Source organism: Aspergillus clavatus, genomic scaffold (genome assembly GCF_000002715.2).
Source record: "Aspergillus clavatus NRRL 1 1099423829791 genomic scaffold, whole genome shotgun sequence".
Lineage (NCBI taxonomy): Eukaryota > Fungi > Ascomycota > Eurotiomycetes > Eurotiales > Aspergillaceae > Aspergillus > Aspergillus clavatus.
The window spans coordinates 2,046,837-2,062,019 of NW_001517108.1; the positions used below are offsets into that span (position 1 = coordinate 2,046,837).

Below are 15,183 nucleotides of genomic sequence, written 5' to 3' on the forward strand. Positions count from 1 at the left end.
AGAAGCCAGATGAGGAAGGATGAGTCTACGAGTACAGGAACGTATGAATAGATTTGTCCAGCGTAGGAGTGGCCAGGTTCGCGCTGCGCGAGCGTCCTCCAGCAAATGATTTGGATTTTCGTTATCACAATGCTGTGCTAGTACAGTTGGCTCAGGCCATGACCTGTTCACCCTGTTTCGTGGCGTCCCCAAGGTTCAATCATCTATTATCTCACGTCGGTGGGAGGCCCCCGTTTAAAGATTGCGAGCTAGGCGTGCGCCTGCCCAGGTGTAAAGGTAGTTGTGCTGGTACCAGTTGACACTTCCAAGACTATCAGCACATACTCCATAATCAATTAATCAACACATCGATATGGGCCACTTACAGTGTCGTACGGCCGGCGATTCTAGGATGCGTTGCCCAGGAGCCGCCGAGGACGATGTTGTGTTTTCCGTCAAAGAAATCCGCTGTTTTTTTTTTGCCAATCAGCAGGGGCATAGGTTGGCTTTGAAAGTATCAGTGACGTACCAGTATAGCCTGGATAGATGTCCATGGCTTGGAAACCCTCATGCGGGGCTAATGGGGTGCTAGTCCATTCCCAAACGCCTCCCATTTCGCCTTGACCAGCGAGTCGATCACCGTTTGGCGTAACTGGGGTAGGGTGCCAGGACTTGAAGCCGACGTTGCAACCGTCGAGGTCAACAAAGACCGGCATGCTGTCCCGGGAAGGCGGCTGCACTGGCTGATGGCCCGGTGTACGAGGCTTGCTGGAAATGGATTTTGAGTGTCCATTGCTTGACGAACCGTTGGTGGTACCATTGACTCCATTTCTGCATCAGAATTAGATTAAATGCCCAGCAATTGAGTAAACTGGGAAATACCCACCCAGTACGATGTGCCTCATCTTGGCTCAACTTTCTCAACCGTGCAGAGTAGCTATAGATACTCTTCACTTCCTCATATGTGGGTATCCTGCAACCCATCCACTCGGCATATTGAGATAGTTCGTCGTAGGAAGCCATGACTGGCCAATCCTCCGCAAATTGAAGTGGTATCGAACCAAAGACTGTTCGGACAGCAAAGTTTGCCAGGAAGTCTGCCGTGGCGTTAGCGCTTTCTTGAGTTACCCCCTTGCTAATCGGATAATCCTCGTCGGAATGGGCCAGGGCCCAGGACGCAGGTCTGAGTCGCTGACGAGTCGCTTGCAAGTACTTGGCATACTCGCCATTTGTTATCGGACGAGCTTGCGCTTCAAAGGCCGGGACACTGACACTACGCTGAGGTTTCTCATTGTCCCATCCAAAGGACGCAGTAGGGAGGGAATTTTCGTCTGCATCATCGAGTCCAAGGGTCACTGTCTGTGCAGGGATGGTGAACCATTCGTTCGGCTTCGCGTTCGCTTTAGCCTTTTGTGATAACTCCTCAAAGTCCGGTCTGGGAACAGTCGGTGGAGGAAGAGTCTTCTCGCTTTGAAGAAGCATGTAGAGGAAGGTCTCAAGATGCATTGCTTCGTGCTCGAAAGCAATCCAAAGTGCCTCACCCAGGCATCGGTTGTGTGCGATATCGTCTCTCTGCAAGACGGATTCGACTCTAATTCTGACCTTATCCTGATATTCCAGAATCTCACTCAGCCGAGGCCACTCGTCAGGAATTTCACTGTGAGAGTGGCACTGTTCGGGGTTGTCTACGTCTGGATCAATTCCACGTTCGAAGATTAAGCGATACTCCTTTGGCTCAGTCGGACAACCACCAAATGCTCGGGTGAGATGAATATCTGTCCACGGTATTAGTATCGAACCACACCCCACGGCACGCCGGTATTAGAAGGTACTACTGACCCATGAAATTGGGGATATGTCCAAGGTAGAAGACCAAAGCGTTCCGAAGCTTGATAGGCTTGGCAAGAAGTTCTTCCCGCGGCACCATGGCCTTTGTGACAGCATCCCACGCAGTCCATAATGAGCGGAACTCTTTCAGACTCGGAACTGGGCTGGCAGCATATTCGGACGGTCGAGTGGGAAGGTTGAGGTAAGTCGATGATAAAAGATGGATGTCTGGTCACAGATAAGACTTCGGTCAGCTTACAATTCCGGGTAATGATGATGAATGACAAGCGAGGTGATCGACTTACGATAGTCTCCCGAAGCGTTGCCAAGCTCCGCGCAGTGGAACAAGTTTGCATCCCGCCACAATTGCTCTCGCTCTTCGGGGCCATACTTAGTTGCCTCTTCAAACACGAGCTGTTCACCTTTCCGAAGAGATACCCCCTCTATCGTCACATCCTGCTTGGGTGAGTAGAAGGCCCGATGTTGCCCTCCGATAACATCGTAATCAGTCACCACTTCCCATTCAGAAGCCTTGAAGGCTTCATACCCTAAGACAGCATTTGCATGGACGAGTCCATTCTCATAGAACCTCTGGGTGATGCCTTTCGAATCATTATACGCTCTGTACACTTTGTCCGGGTCCGTGCATGCATCCAGCCCGATGATCATCAGATCGGATGGTCCGAGCAGCTTAGCAAAGCCAGAGAGGAACTCTGCCGCACCTGGACGGCTAAAGTTTCCAATGGATGACCCCATGGACATGACCACTGTTGGGCGCTGTCGGTTGTCTGGGTTGCTCAGCCAACCAAGAGCATCATCATAGGTTCCGTGGAGACCGTGGAAATCGACATGGGTGTAATCGTCAAGCGATACTTCCGCGAAGGTTCGCTGCAATTCAGATAGGGACAGATCTAGCGCGTAATAATCGACATGCTTTCCTGTGCGTTCGAACTCTTTGAGAAGAATCTCAATCTTCCGGAGATTTCTATATGAGTTTAGTTGGTAATCCGCGGCAATCACGGGTGAGGGATGCTTCTGGGGACTCCTTCGAGTCAGACATACCCACTGCCCAATTCCAGCAATTGTGCATTATCTGGAATCTGCTCCACGATTCTCTTCGAGTTATCCTTCAAAACCTCGATCTCGGCATTTGTCAGGTAGTACTCATCCACGTAGGTGATCTCCTCGAAGAGCTTGAGTCCCTGTGCATCATAGAGCAACATGGTTGGCAGGGATCGCCTCTGCCCCTCCGCGGGGTTCAGACCCTTGCGGATTTCGTTTACGAGGGAGTATTCCACGTCATTCTCATGTATATCGACAATGTCGACCTCTTTCGTAGGGAATGCCAAGGGAGACATGGTCTTGGTGTAGATGGGCTAAATCGGGGGCTCGATAGGAGGACAACAAGAAGAAAGAGAAAGAAGTCAGGAAGAAATGGTCTATTCGGGATATATCAGGTGTAGAATAGTGCCTATATGATATAGACAGGCCACGGTATGGGTTCAAGGGACAATTGCAGTGAGGGGTAATGGAGGGGAATGCATGAATAGACTCAATACACAACTCGAACAAAACCTGAAATCGAGAGTCACTGGAACAGGGGAGAAGAGCAGAAGGGGGGGGGGGAGAAAAGAAGAGAAAAGAGGAATGTGGAATCTCCTGATCCCTAAAATACGGTGATCTGTGAGGGAAAGAGAGCAGCTTCCTGGGCCAGGCTGTCAAGCTCCATTTCCGTCCTTCGAGTTGCTTTGAGAGGAGTGTAAGCATCTCGGAGATCCATCATCATATCCTGATCATGCTGGTAATTGAGAATACGATAGGCTGTTCCTGGTTTAATACACTTCAGGCTAGTCCAGAGGAAGCATGAGAGAAGAGAAGCCAGAGAGAAGCCAGAGAGACGAGGAGAAGAGCTGGATGAATGCAAACACCCCACACTATCCCTGGCATAGTGTCCCTAGTACGGAGCGGACGACTAAGCAGTAAGAACATGGATAATACCAAGACAGCCGCCAGAGGCGAAGATTGTGAGGTGGAATATGATAATATCAGATTGGATGTGGGATGTGGATCAATGAAGCCGTACACGATGACTGGGTGTGACGTCGACGCCAATATTGCTAATTTGCTACCCTTACTGTATGATATCCCACTCTGCAGGATTACTACAGACTGGATTTGATGCAAGTCAGAAGTTAGAGTGTGTTAGGTTGTTTCTTGCTATGTATATGGAGCACGGATCGGATGCTCCATACTCCATAGCTGAGTTCTGTCCGATCCGTAAGTGGAATCCTACTTCCTCAAGTCTCACACAAGTTACAACACCGCATGTGCATATGGTCAGGATTGGTTCTTGAGAAAGTGATTAGTGATTGATTACCTAGTAGTATCATGCTGCTACGGAACCATACTCCGTATTATTACTATTATTATTATTATTATTATTATTATTATTATTATTATTATTATTATTATTGCTATGATCCGAGCACGGACTGGAAGCTCCTCGGACCGGGATTTGGCGGACAAAAATGGTAATAATGATAATAACAATACTATTAATAATGCATGTCTGAACGTCCGAGTTTGCATCTGTTTGTGGTGTTTGTCGGTCTGACTTTCTTGTTTTGCTGGTTTGTCTGGTTTGCGTACTTTGCATATCTGTACTGTGTATATCCCTCACGAGTCACGAGTCACGAGTCACAATCTACCTAAGATCTACTAAAGGTACTAACTACTAATAGGTACTACTACTAACTGTTTGGAAAGAAGTCAAGATGTGGTTCGATTCTCTCGAAATGATTACGGAGTACAGAGTACTAATTTCCCAATTCTCAGATATCAGCGTGTTATCTCCTTACTTAGTGCACTAGTAGTAGTACCTATCAGCTACCCTGCACGGAGCACTATGTAGTCGTTACCGCACTAATAATGCTTCTAGTCGTCGTATTCATGTTCGAGTCCACATATAGAAACAATCGCGATGTCAGCATTCGAGAAAGTTCTTACTCAAACAGCCATTTCCATCTGGCCAGATAATAACATGCAGGATTGAAGACTACAGTGGCTGCAATCAGCCTCATCCTGTTGTGCTCTATCTATGGGATGATATGATCTCAACTCTCAGGTTTGTAGGTTAGATAGGTTTCATCCCACTATTACAGAATTTGTCTATGCTTGTTGCTCAATCAATGTGGTCAATGTCAATTGCATCCGATGTGTAGAACTTCATGGATGACTGGCTGTTCATCCTTGCCATAGCCTTCCTTCTATAAAGTGTTGAGCTCTGCAAAGCTTATATAAGTTCTTGTCTCTAAGGAATGTGCCACCCACACCGAGTCAGCGCCGAATAATATGGTCTAGTGGTATGATTCTTGTGTTGGGCTCTCCACCTGAATTGCAATTTGCAAGGACCCGTATCTCGAGCCCTCGTCTATGCTTGATGGTCCTTTCACCCCTTCAGGAATCTGTCAAGCTGTTATGCTGATGTTCGATCTGGAAGCGTCTTCAGGATCTCAGCTCAAAAAGAGTACATTAGTCCAGTGACCAGTCCCATATCTTTCCCGCCCGCCCTTATCAATCCGGCCGATCTTCTTCTGTACGGAGTAGACTGGGATAGTAGGCGGTGGGCCATCAAAAATTAATTTCTGCCGCATATCGCCGTAATTACTCTGCCAGCTTGTTGAGCAGGCGAGAAAGCCTCAGGCTACGAAAAAGTAAAGGACTCTGAGGAGTTGGGTTTCCTCGTATCTTTTGCTCCTAGCCCTTCTGTCCGCAATTGTCGGGTTTTCGGCCATCCGCACCCTCAGACACACCCTTAAATTGCAGATCACTGCAAGTTCCACCCCTCATGGACGATTCGGATCCCGTCATCGCATCCTACGATGTATACCTCACCGATTCCGAAATCTCTCGGTTCGTTCTTCAATATCTCGACCGATCAGCTGAACTCCCCTACGACGAGGGCCACGACCAAAAACCCACATCGTTCCGCTTAAAACCGAAGACCGGGCTCGTCGAGGTCGACGTGCCCATCCAAACGCGCGTGAACTACGATGTCAGTAAAGGCTTGCGGTATGGGGATGCCGTCAAGAGAAGCCGCAGCGCGCGGGAAGGGGGCGCATATGGGCTGGCTGGGGGGTTCAGCTCGGGCACCTCGAGCGGTGGCAAGGTGAAGATGGAGGGCGCTGGGGATGTCGAAATGGGCGGGATGGAGGGTAAGGACGGGTCGGATATCTTGCGGGTGCAGACGCTGGGAGGTCGGATTAAGGGTCCTGAGGATGGGGATCCGGTATACATGCTTGCTGCCTTCCGTGGACGTGAGTGGTCTCCCGCTTTTCTCCTTTCCGGAGGTGATATGCAATGACAATTGGGAAGGTTTGCTGACCTGGGGTTGTGGTTTACAGAAAATTTACATCTTTCGCCGGTTTCTGCAGTTGTTCAGATGCATCCGCAGCTCCACCATGTTGACGCGTTGGATGAGATACCTACCAAGGGGAGGGGGAAGGCCCGGAAGGAAGGTGAGGAAGAGCAGCAGACCGAAGCTCGTGCGATCGATGTGAAGGTCAAGGCCGCCGAAGATGCAGAGGCTGCCATGGTTGCGGGCAACCTGGAACTTCTCAAGAAAATGCAAGATGAGAAGTGGACTTCATATGAATGGGTGGATGCAGAGGTCGGTTCTCTCTTTGCTCTGTCTGTTATTCAGGGTTGCCTTACTGACATGTCCTCTTTTACACCAGACCGAAGAAGCTTGGGAAACATACGAGGGCTATATGATTCAGCAGGATATGGAGAATGTCCCGCAGCTCGAGGCTGCCATCGACAGCGAAGATTATCTTGACAAAATGAGCGCACCACGTATTGATCCAGCTCGACCCGAGATGACTGGTTGGGCGATGAAGCAGAATCGGAAGAGGCAGAAGGAGCAGTCTGGTGCCGTCGAGAATGACACACAAGGGTAATTTTTTTTCTTTCCCTTTTTAGACAGAGATCCCTGAATCAACGACGAATTGTCATGATGTCAATATCACTTTGTAGAACATAGACATGCCAATTGTACTTTGACCATGTTCTTCTGAACCGTGGAGGACCAGTGTATATATCATGCAATCCGTTGAGTATTATCGAAACCTTAGGAACCATGCCTTCAGTAACTGAACAGTGTCCACCACTCTCTTCTCTGAGTTCGACGTAAGTTCTCTCTATACAGGGTGCCTAGTAGTAACTTGCCTACCTATCCATAGTGTCTTCAAAGAAATACATCGAATTGAGCATTCATCCAACTAGTATTTGCCACCAGAAGGGTGATCTGACCAATCCGATAACCGTAGAAAACCGCTAGAAGATGGAGTCGCGTGATCTCACGTGCCTTATCAGACCGTTGACCAACCAAAGAGGGAATAGTAGTATTTTCTTTTCTCCGGGATCCGCGTTCCTGGACGCCGAGATCAGTTCAATTCTGCTGCATTGCAATTTTTCCATCCTCCTGTTTTCTCTCTCTCTCTCTTAGATCCTCCTTTCTGTCATTCTTCCTAATAATTTGTGGAGGGCTGCAGGACGGCTTATCAGTCTGGATTGCTCCTTCCGTCTGATAGACTCGCCTTCTACTGATATCCCTCGTTTTTCGTTTCGATCCTTTTTCCGCATCTAATGATTTCGAAGCGATAAACTTGCCACTAATCTTTTCTTCATTTCATCCTATCTCATTTTAATTCCGTTGCATTGTCTGTTTGTTAGCGGTGTTGTGCATCATGTTGTCTCGAGTCGCTCGTCAGAAGAATGCCATTCTCCTGCTGCGGCAGTCGCATGGGCATCGCGTCTTGCCCTCTTTGACAGCGTTGAGATTCCATGCTCATTCCAGCAGATCGGTATCACTAGCAAACTCGTCCGCCAATTCTTCACAGGAAAGATTCCGTCGACCCTCTTTTCAAGCCAACCGAACTCTCGCCACTGCCGCTGATCAATCCGCAATCGAGCAAGGGTCATATGTATCCTTCGACGACACCTCCTACGCACCCGAACATTACTACGACCCGTCACAGCAATGGTCTCATTTATTCCCCACGCTTCCTTCGCAAGAGCTCGACCCGTCGTCGCTGATCATCATGGGCGACTCCCTCCAAACAAAGCCTAAAGTACTTCGCAAAGTTAGAGGAATCGGCGGTGATGAGGATGAGATGCTGGCCAACCTGGACATCTCGTTGAAGGTCGGGAGGTTCGATCGAGCAGCGACGCTCGTTAACCGGCTGGGACAACATTACCCCATCGGTTCGCCTGAATATCTGGCACTTCACAATCGCTACCTTGAGAAAATGGTATCGCATATGATTGTGACAAGGCAGCAAAGTATGGTGCTGCCCATGCAAAGGTGGTTTGAGCTCGACATGCCGAATGGAGGTGTAAAACCTGACGCGACGACATACGCAATTATGATCCGTATGGCGCTGCGTATGCTTCATGGCTCAAAGCGGGACAGAGCAGTACGGCGCTACTGGCAGTTTGCCAAGAAGGATAATGTCGAAGAGGAGGTTCTGGCAGTTCCTGTTCTCTCAGAGTTAGAACTTGGAGAGCTCTCAGAGGTTTGTCTTTTGCTCTTCTTACCCTTGCTTTTCAAAGTGTCCGTTGCTAAAGTTGTCGTTTTACTAGATTTGCTCGTCGGATCTCCAGCGCGTTGCCATTGGCAGCATGGGATCTGAAACCGCACTCGATTCCACTGTGAGCCCGCAAGCTGATGTCATGGCTGATGTTAGACCTGTTGAGCAGAAGGGTCTCGGACTTTCATCGTTGAAGCAGTCCCTTTCTCTGTTTCTGAACGAATCCAGTTCTGCAATACCGACAGATCCGGAGCAGAAAGCGGTATACGATGAGCTCAGACAGCGACAACTGGAATCCGACTCGATTCGCTCGGCGATGGACCGATGGAGGCAAGAATTCGATGATAGACAGAAAATGGGACTTGATGTTACGGCTGGTGGGAAGAAACTGGGCTCAGTCATGAATCAGTGGCACTCTAGCCTCGTTGCTAGGATTAAGGAGGAGCTTGATCTCGTGGCTGAAGCCGAGGCCAACCCTATTCGAACCCGTGACCAGAAAGGGCGCTGCGAATATGGTGTATATCTACGAAGCCTTGATACGGACACCTTGGCTGCACTCACCATTCTCGCTGTCATGTCTACTTTCAGCAGGGGTGGTATGGAGAAGGGACTGAAGGTGTCCGCGGTTGTTTCAACAATTGGGAAAGATCTTCAGGATGAGTTGATCGCCGAGGCTGCCTTGAAGAAACAGGCTGGTGCCGATGCTCGACGAGCCAAAGCACTGAAAGAAATGCTTGCTCAGCGCAGGCAAAAGGATGGCCGGACACGGTGGCAAGCCATGGTCTACAAGATGCAGCAAGAGGATTCCACCATTGTGTGGCCACCGCGAGTGATTGCAAAGGTTGGAGCTGTGCTGATGAGCTTGTTGTTCGAAGTTGGCAAGGCACCGGTCACCATGGAGGATCCCGAAAACAAGAAGAAGATGGTTACAATGCAGCCTGCATTCCAGCATGCGTACCAGATCACATGGGGAAGACGCACAGGCTACCTTCACCTGCACCCAGCCATTGTCAAGATTATCGCCAAGGAGCCCACTGCTGATCTATTGGGTCGGCATCTCCCCATGGTCTGCAAGCCCCGGCCATGGAAGGGCTCAAAGGACGGAGGCTTTCTGCTGTACCAATCCGATCTTGTGCGTACGACACCTGGTGAGAGTCTCCAGCCTACATATATCAAGACCGCTTTGGAAAACAACGGTCTCGAGGAGATCCGTCGTGGTCTGGACAACCTTGGTAGCACTGGGTGGGTTGTCAATCGCGACGTCCTGAATGTCATGCTTGAGGCCTGGAATTCTGGAGAGGCAACTGCGAATATTGCGCCTTTGGAACCCGATCTGCCCCTTCCGCCCAAGCCGGCTCCGGAAGCGGGATATGAGGCGGAGAAGGAGTGGGATGTGCTGGTTCGTGATATTGAAAACAGGAGATCCGGGTTGCACTCGATGCGTTGTTTCCAAAACTTCCAAATGGAACTCGCTCGTGCTTACAGGAATTCAACCTTCTACCTCCCTCACAACATGGACTTCCGTGGCCGTGCTTATCCCCTTCCACCGTACCTCAACCAGATGGGTGCGGACAACTCTAGAGGCCTTCTCCTCTTCAGTGAGGCCAAGCCGCTGGGTGCCAGCGGTCTCAAATGGCTGAAGATCCAGATTGCCAACCTGTCTGGTTTTGACAAGGCCAGCCTTTCTGAGCGCGAGCAGTTCGCTATGGATCATCTGGACGATGTGCTCGACTCGGCCGACAAGGGTCTTCATGGAAAACGCTGGTGGCTCAAGGCAGAAGATCCCTGGCAGTGTCTGGCTGCTTGCTGTGAACTGAGAAACGCTCTTCGTCACCCCGACCCCACTCAGTATCCTTCCCGCCTTCCCATTCATCAGGACGGTTCTTGTAACGGATTGCAGCATTATGCAGCGCTTGGAGGAGATAGCATTGGTGCTCAGCAGGTCAACCTCGAACCCTCTGACCGCCCATCCGATGTCTACACTGGTGTTGCCGAATTCGTCAAGAAGGCGGTTGCACGCGATGCTGCTCAAGGCAATTCCACCGCCAAGATCCTTGAGGGAAAAATCACGAGAAAGATCGTCAAGCAGACGGTCATGACTAACGTCTACGGTGTCACCTTTATGGGCGCTATGAGACAAGTTCGTAAGCAGCTGATCGACCACTATCCGGAGCTGTCTTACGAAGATAAGAAGCAAGGTGCTCTGTACATTGCTCGCAAGATTTTCGAGGCGCTGGGCTCGATGTTTAATGGTGCACACGAGATCCAGCATTGGCTCGGAGACTGCGCAAGTCGTATTACCACATCCCTGGCGCCGGAGCAGATTGAACAAATCGCGAAGGATGCCCTTACACCTTCCAAGGAAACCACAACTACCAAGGTCAAGGATCCTTCCGAGAAGTTCAGATCCACCGTTATCTGGACCACCCCTCTTGGGTTGCCTGTCGTGCAGCCTTATCGTGTCCGGAAGGCTCGGCGCATTCAGACCACCCTCCAAGATCTCAGTATCGTCGACACCAACTCCGAGGACGTCGTCTCCAAGCGCAAGCAGCTGCAGGCTTTCCCACCCAATTTCATCCATTCCCTCGACGCAACGCACATGATTCTGTCTGCCAATGCTTGCAGCCGGGCTGGTTTGACTTTCTCGGCGGTTCACGATTCGTTCTGGACGCATGCTTGTGATGTCGATTTGATGAATGACATTCTCCGGGAGGCATTCGTTCGGATGCACTCGGACGACATTATCAAGCGACTTGCCTCCGAATTCCAAGTCCGTTACGGCCAGAACCTGTTCCTTGCGAAGGTCGATGTCGGCACGAAGATCGGGCGAGCAATCCGGTCCCTGCGGAGAACCGAGAAGAAGAGAGCCGGCAAGCTGCAGGAGCTCCTGGAGGAGTACAAACGGCAACAGCTTTTGAGATCGGATGATCCAGAGCTGCAAGCGCAAGGACGCGCCATGGTCACTGCGTGCAGTGTATTCGAGAAGCTTGGTGGTACCGACGAAGATCTGGCAATTGCGAGCACCCTCGGTGAGGCCGCCGTCGGACATATCCCGGAGGATCTGGCTGCGGCGGAGCGGAAGATGCCGGGTCTGGGCATCGACACATCGGACCCAGCGATCGAGTCACTGTTTTCGGATTTCCAGGACCTGGAGCCGAAGACCGGCGAGACGGACAAGGCCCCTGCCGCCGAGCTCGACGACGAGGCCATGGATGCCCAGGATGGCGCTGCGAAGAAGAAGCCGGCGCGAAACTACGTGTGGCTCTGGCTTCCCCTGCGGTTCCGTGAGGTTCCTACCAAGGGCGCCTGGGATCTGACTCGCATTCGGGACAGCAAGTACTTCTTCTCGTAAGCCATCGGATTGAGCTCGAAGGGCTGCCAGGATTGATTCCCGCATTACGGAGTAACTCGGTCGCGGTGTTTATTTACTGTATTCTTTTGGGATGGGTGGCACAACAATCGCCCCAGCGCGGGATTCGAGAAGGTTAATCTCTCCATCGCTTCTTTGGCGGTGCTCTTTTCTTTTCTTTTCTTTTTTTTCTGTTTCTGATTTGCCCCTGCATATCTTGAAATTTGGCCTTGTTCGGTTGTGATATCCCGATGTATATTAATGTGTTGGCTTCCAGTTCTCCTCTTCGTGTATCATTTTTCTTTTTGGGATGTTTTGCACTTCTTTCTCTACGAGGCGGCATTATGACGGCATCATGTACAGTATGATATAAAAAGCCATGTATATACATATAAATATTTTTTTTCCCCTCCTTTTTTTTGCCTCTTATCCATTCAATGACTTGCCATCGAGGTCATACTCTGGGGATGCTGCTGTGCGTCCAGCCTTGGCAGGGCCGGGGCTATTTAGGCAGAATGCAACCGCCACCATCTCTCTGAGTCCGGCCTGGGTTTGATTGGAGTGGTGATGTCTCCTTTATATGTTGGCTAGTCCGAGCTCATCTCCGTGGACTGGGATCCGGAACAAACGAGAGCGTCCAGATCATCTGGTGGGATCATGAGCCTTATTCGCGAGGCTGTGTAGAGGCAGTCCTTTCGATAGTATGATCCGGATACTCTCCTCAAGCCGACCAAGCGGGTCTACATACACAAACACACACTATCGACAGAGAACCCCGTTGCACACACAGAATGAGTCGAAAGAAGCCGTTGACCCGCGTCCAACGTCGATCTGTACGGGGTATAGTGGAGGGGCGCTCGCTCGCTCCCCGATTGAGTTTACGGGACAAGGGGGGAAACCATGCGCCAGATCGGAAATCGCATCAGGCAATATAGTCTGTCTTCTTCTACTCTGTAGACGTAGACCAAGGGCGTCTGATCTGGGGATGGTGAGGACGGTGGTTTGATTTATGTAGGTCGAGGGTGTCGACTGTCGTGTCCTTGACTCCTTGACTCCTTCGTCTTGGCAGAACTGGGGTTATTTAGGCAAAATACAACCGCCACCTCACCTGTGGGTTTCCTGGCGGTACGGCACTTTTTGCATCATGCATGTGCCTGATGGGTTAGCTGTTGAGGATTGGAATGTGGAAAGCATAATTCGATTTTGGGGGGGGAAAGTAAGATGAATGACAAAATGGAGGGGCAAGCCTATGGCTCGAGCGAGTCGCGAAGAGATTAATTATTAGAATTCTTTGACTTGGAGGAGGCGCTGGTCGTGGCTTCTCGAGGAGACGACGAAGTATCTACCTACTCCATCCCTGGTATTTAGGACCCAGGAAGGGTAAAGGAACTGCGCAGACCTCGATGCTCTGTATAGATTGAGTACATAGTAAGTAGCCCAGTCACCACCAAATCCATGGTACTTCATGGTTCACTGACTTCACTCTGCCTCGGCGATGAAAAGACAAGCCTAGTTGGCAAGTTGGCTTTCGAGGGGAAAAAAAAAAAAAAAAAAAAAAAATCTGTTTGATGGCGTATACTAAAGCTATGGCGTAATGATGGACTGATGGATGATGGATGTTCTCCTCCGTCTGGATAATGAGTTACCCGCGGTCTTGTTATGCACGGAAGACCCCGTTCGCTTAACTGACTAGTGCCCTATCGGTTGTACGTAGTTGGTAAAGGGCAAGATTTCTTGGGGGTTGGTAGTGGTACTTGGTGGCCACTGGCCAGAATGGTGAAACGGGCTTGCAGGGGACTTTTTCTTTTTTTTTTTTTTTTCTTTTCTGTCGAGGCCGACTGTCTCGACGATTATTGATTAAGACCCCAGGGCCCTACCGTAGTAAGTTTCTGGCAGGGTTCTCCGGACAGCAGGGTCTTCTGTTCTGATCTGCTCGAGCGATTGACAGGGGACATTCCAATTACAGAGTAGGTGCCTCGGCCTCGTAAGCGAAAGTCTGGAGAATACACAGGCGGTCTGGATGGACGCCCTTTTGAACACTCAGCTGCTGGATTGGGGTTAGCTCTACGGAAGGGGACTGTGGTGCTTGGGACGTTTGGACTGACCCGGGGGAACCTGAAGGACTCAAAATGCTGACTGATTCCTACCGAGTTGATAGACTTGGAATCGGGAGTCCTGGCTCATTTCCTCCTCATCCTTCGGGCCAGCCCCCATCTCTCTCTTTCTGCGCTCTGATCGCCCGATACAAAAGTTCGTTGACCGGGAACGCTTGGGGAAGAATCCGGGTTACGGAGTCCTGGGCTCAGAGGGGCTAGGTCTTGGACCTTTAGGCTTTTGAGCTTTTGGCTGTTGAAGTAGTGTAATCATCTCCTCCGAGTTTGCGTGGAATAATATACGAAGTAAATCAATATTTCCTCTGTGATGATCTGAGAGGAAAATTAGAATCTCAATGTGACGATCCGGATGACCGTCCGGTCCCATTGACCACAGGACCATAAAATACTATCTCTGGTAGACTAGATGAAATTTTTTTTTTTTTTTGTATCTACTGACTACTCACTAGTCACTACTGTCTCTGGCTTCCCCGCCTTTTAGTTTAGTTGGAAAGTTTTTCCTTCTGGCCGGTGTGGTTAGTTCACTAGTATCAGTATAACGAGTAGTGAAGCCTTGAGATTCTCTAGGTACTTTACTACTTACTATAAGAGACTACTACTACTACTACTACTAGACTAGCTGTCTCCGGATCTTCAGCTTTCCCTCCTCTTTCAAGTGTCTCTCTGTACTCTCTAATTCTCGTTTCATGACTATCATCCTAGCACTACTAACGCCTCATATGGATACGGAATCATAGTGATAGGCCCGAACTCCACGTTCCTTTTCCCCCACTGCCGAACACTCCAAGTCCTCTTTTTTTCTTTTTTTCTTTTTTCTTTTTCTTTCAATTCTTTTGATTGAGTAACTAGAAGTTAGTACTGTAGTAGATAGACAGTCCGAAAGAAGAGAGAGAGAGACAGAGAAACAGGAAAACAGAGACCACCAAACTTGGTTACTCATAGTCCATACTCGATTCGTCGCTATCCCCAGTTTTCCATCCCAGACTTCTCTCTCTCTCTTTCTTTCTCTCTACTCTCTCTCTTCTCTCTCTCTACTCCTAGGCCAACCTCTTTTGCTCGCTGGTCTTTCGGCATTGATTGGATCATACACAGTAATCATCCTGAGCCCTTGATTATCTCGACTACTACTCTTACTCCATTTTCTCCATCTACCTCCTTCCTTTCCCCGCGCGACTTTCTTCATCTTCACCAACTAACTACCCGACACATCATCTATCCTGTCGGCTTATTCGAGGCCAGTCTGCCTGCTCTAGTTCAAGTTATCAAATATAGAGGTGATCTTGCCGATCGACCTTTCAAAAAAAAAAAAGATCTCCCCAGTTCT

The 15,183-nt window shown here is 49.8% G+C and overlaps 3 protein-coding genes across 3 annotated transcripts, besides 14 other annotated features; 2 read left to right on the plus strand and 1 right to left on the minus strand.

The window, feature by feature from the left end:
- Positions 1 to 234: 234 nt before the first annotated feature.
- ACLA_074540 (DUF323 domain protein) lies at positions 235 to 3,164 on the minus strand (the record flags this gene model as incomplete). Its single annotated transcript, XM_001275842.1, has 7 exons — positions 235 to 310; positions 366 to 447; positions 509 to 810; positions 866 to 1,754; positions 1,819 to 2,034; positions 2,112 to 2,791; positions 2,869 to 3,164. The coding sequence occupies 7 exons, from the start codon at positions 3,162 to 3,164 to the stop codon at positions 235 to 237; spliced, it is 2,541 nt and encodes an 846-aa protein (XP_001275843.1).
- A 240-nt stretch (positions 3,165 to 3,404) lies between these two features.
- Positions 3,405 to 3,453: a repeat region.
- A 224-nt stretch (positions 3,454 to 3,677) lies between these two features.
- Positions 3,678 to 3,703: a microsatellite.
- Positions 3,704 to 4,218: 515 nt separating this feature from the next.
- Positions 4,219 to 4,278: a microsatellite.
- Positions 4,219 to 4,284: a microsatellite.
- Positions 4,285 to 4,482: 198 nt separating this feature from the next.
- Positions 4,483 to 4,506: a microsatellite.
- A 15-nt stretch (positions 4,507 to 4,521) lies between these two features.
- Positions 4,522 to 4,559: a microsatellite.
- A 1,094-nt stretch (positions 4,560 to 5,653) lies between these two features.
- On the plus strand, positions 5,654 to 6,764 carry ACLA_074550 (uncharacterized protein; the record flags this gene model as incomplete). Its single annotated transcript, XM_001275843.1, has 3 exons — positions 5,654 to 6,122; positions 6,210 to 6,475; positions 6,543 to 6,764. 3 exons carry the CDS (start codon positions 5,654 to 5,656, stop codon positions 6,762 to 6,764), a joined length of 957 nt encoding a protein of 318 aa, XP_001275844.1.
- Positions 6,765 to 7,553: 789 nt separating this feature from the next.
- ACLA_074560 (DNA-directed RNA polymerase) lies at positions 7,554 to 11,748 on the plus strand (the record flags this gene model as incomplete). The annotated part of the gene is made up of 2 exons (XM_001275844.1): positions 7,554 to 8,381; positions 8,449 to 11,748. The coding sequence occupies 2 exons, from the start codon at positions 7,554 to 7,556 to the stop codon at positions 11,746 to 11,748; spliced, it is 4,128 nt and encodes a 1,375-aa protein (XP_001275845.1).
- A 163-nt stretch (positions 11,749 to 11,911) lies between these two features.
- Positions 11,912 to 11,943: a microsatellite.
- Positions 11,912 to 11,944: a microsatellite.
- A 1,337-nt stretch (positions 11,945 to 13,281) lies between these two features.
- Positions 13,282 to 13,305: a microsatellite.
- A 238-nt stretch (positions 13,306 to 13,543) lies between these two features.
- Positions 13,544 to 13,570: a microsatellite.
- An 880-nt stretch (positions 13,571 to 14,450) lies between these two features.
- Positions 14,451 to 14,472: a microsatellite.
- A 373-nt stretch (positions 14,473 to 14,845) lies between these two features.
- Positions 14,846 to 14,891: a microsatellite.
- Positions 14,846 to 14,892: a microsatellite.
- Positions 14,846 to 14,895: a microsatellite.
- Positions 14,896 to 15,183: the final 288 nt, after the last annotated feature.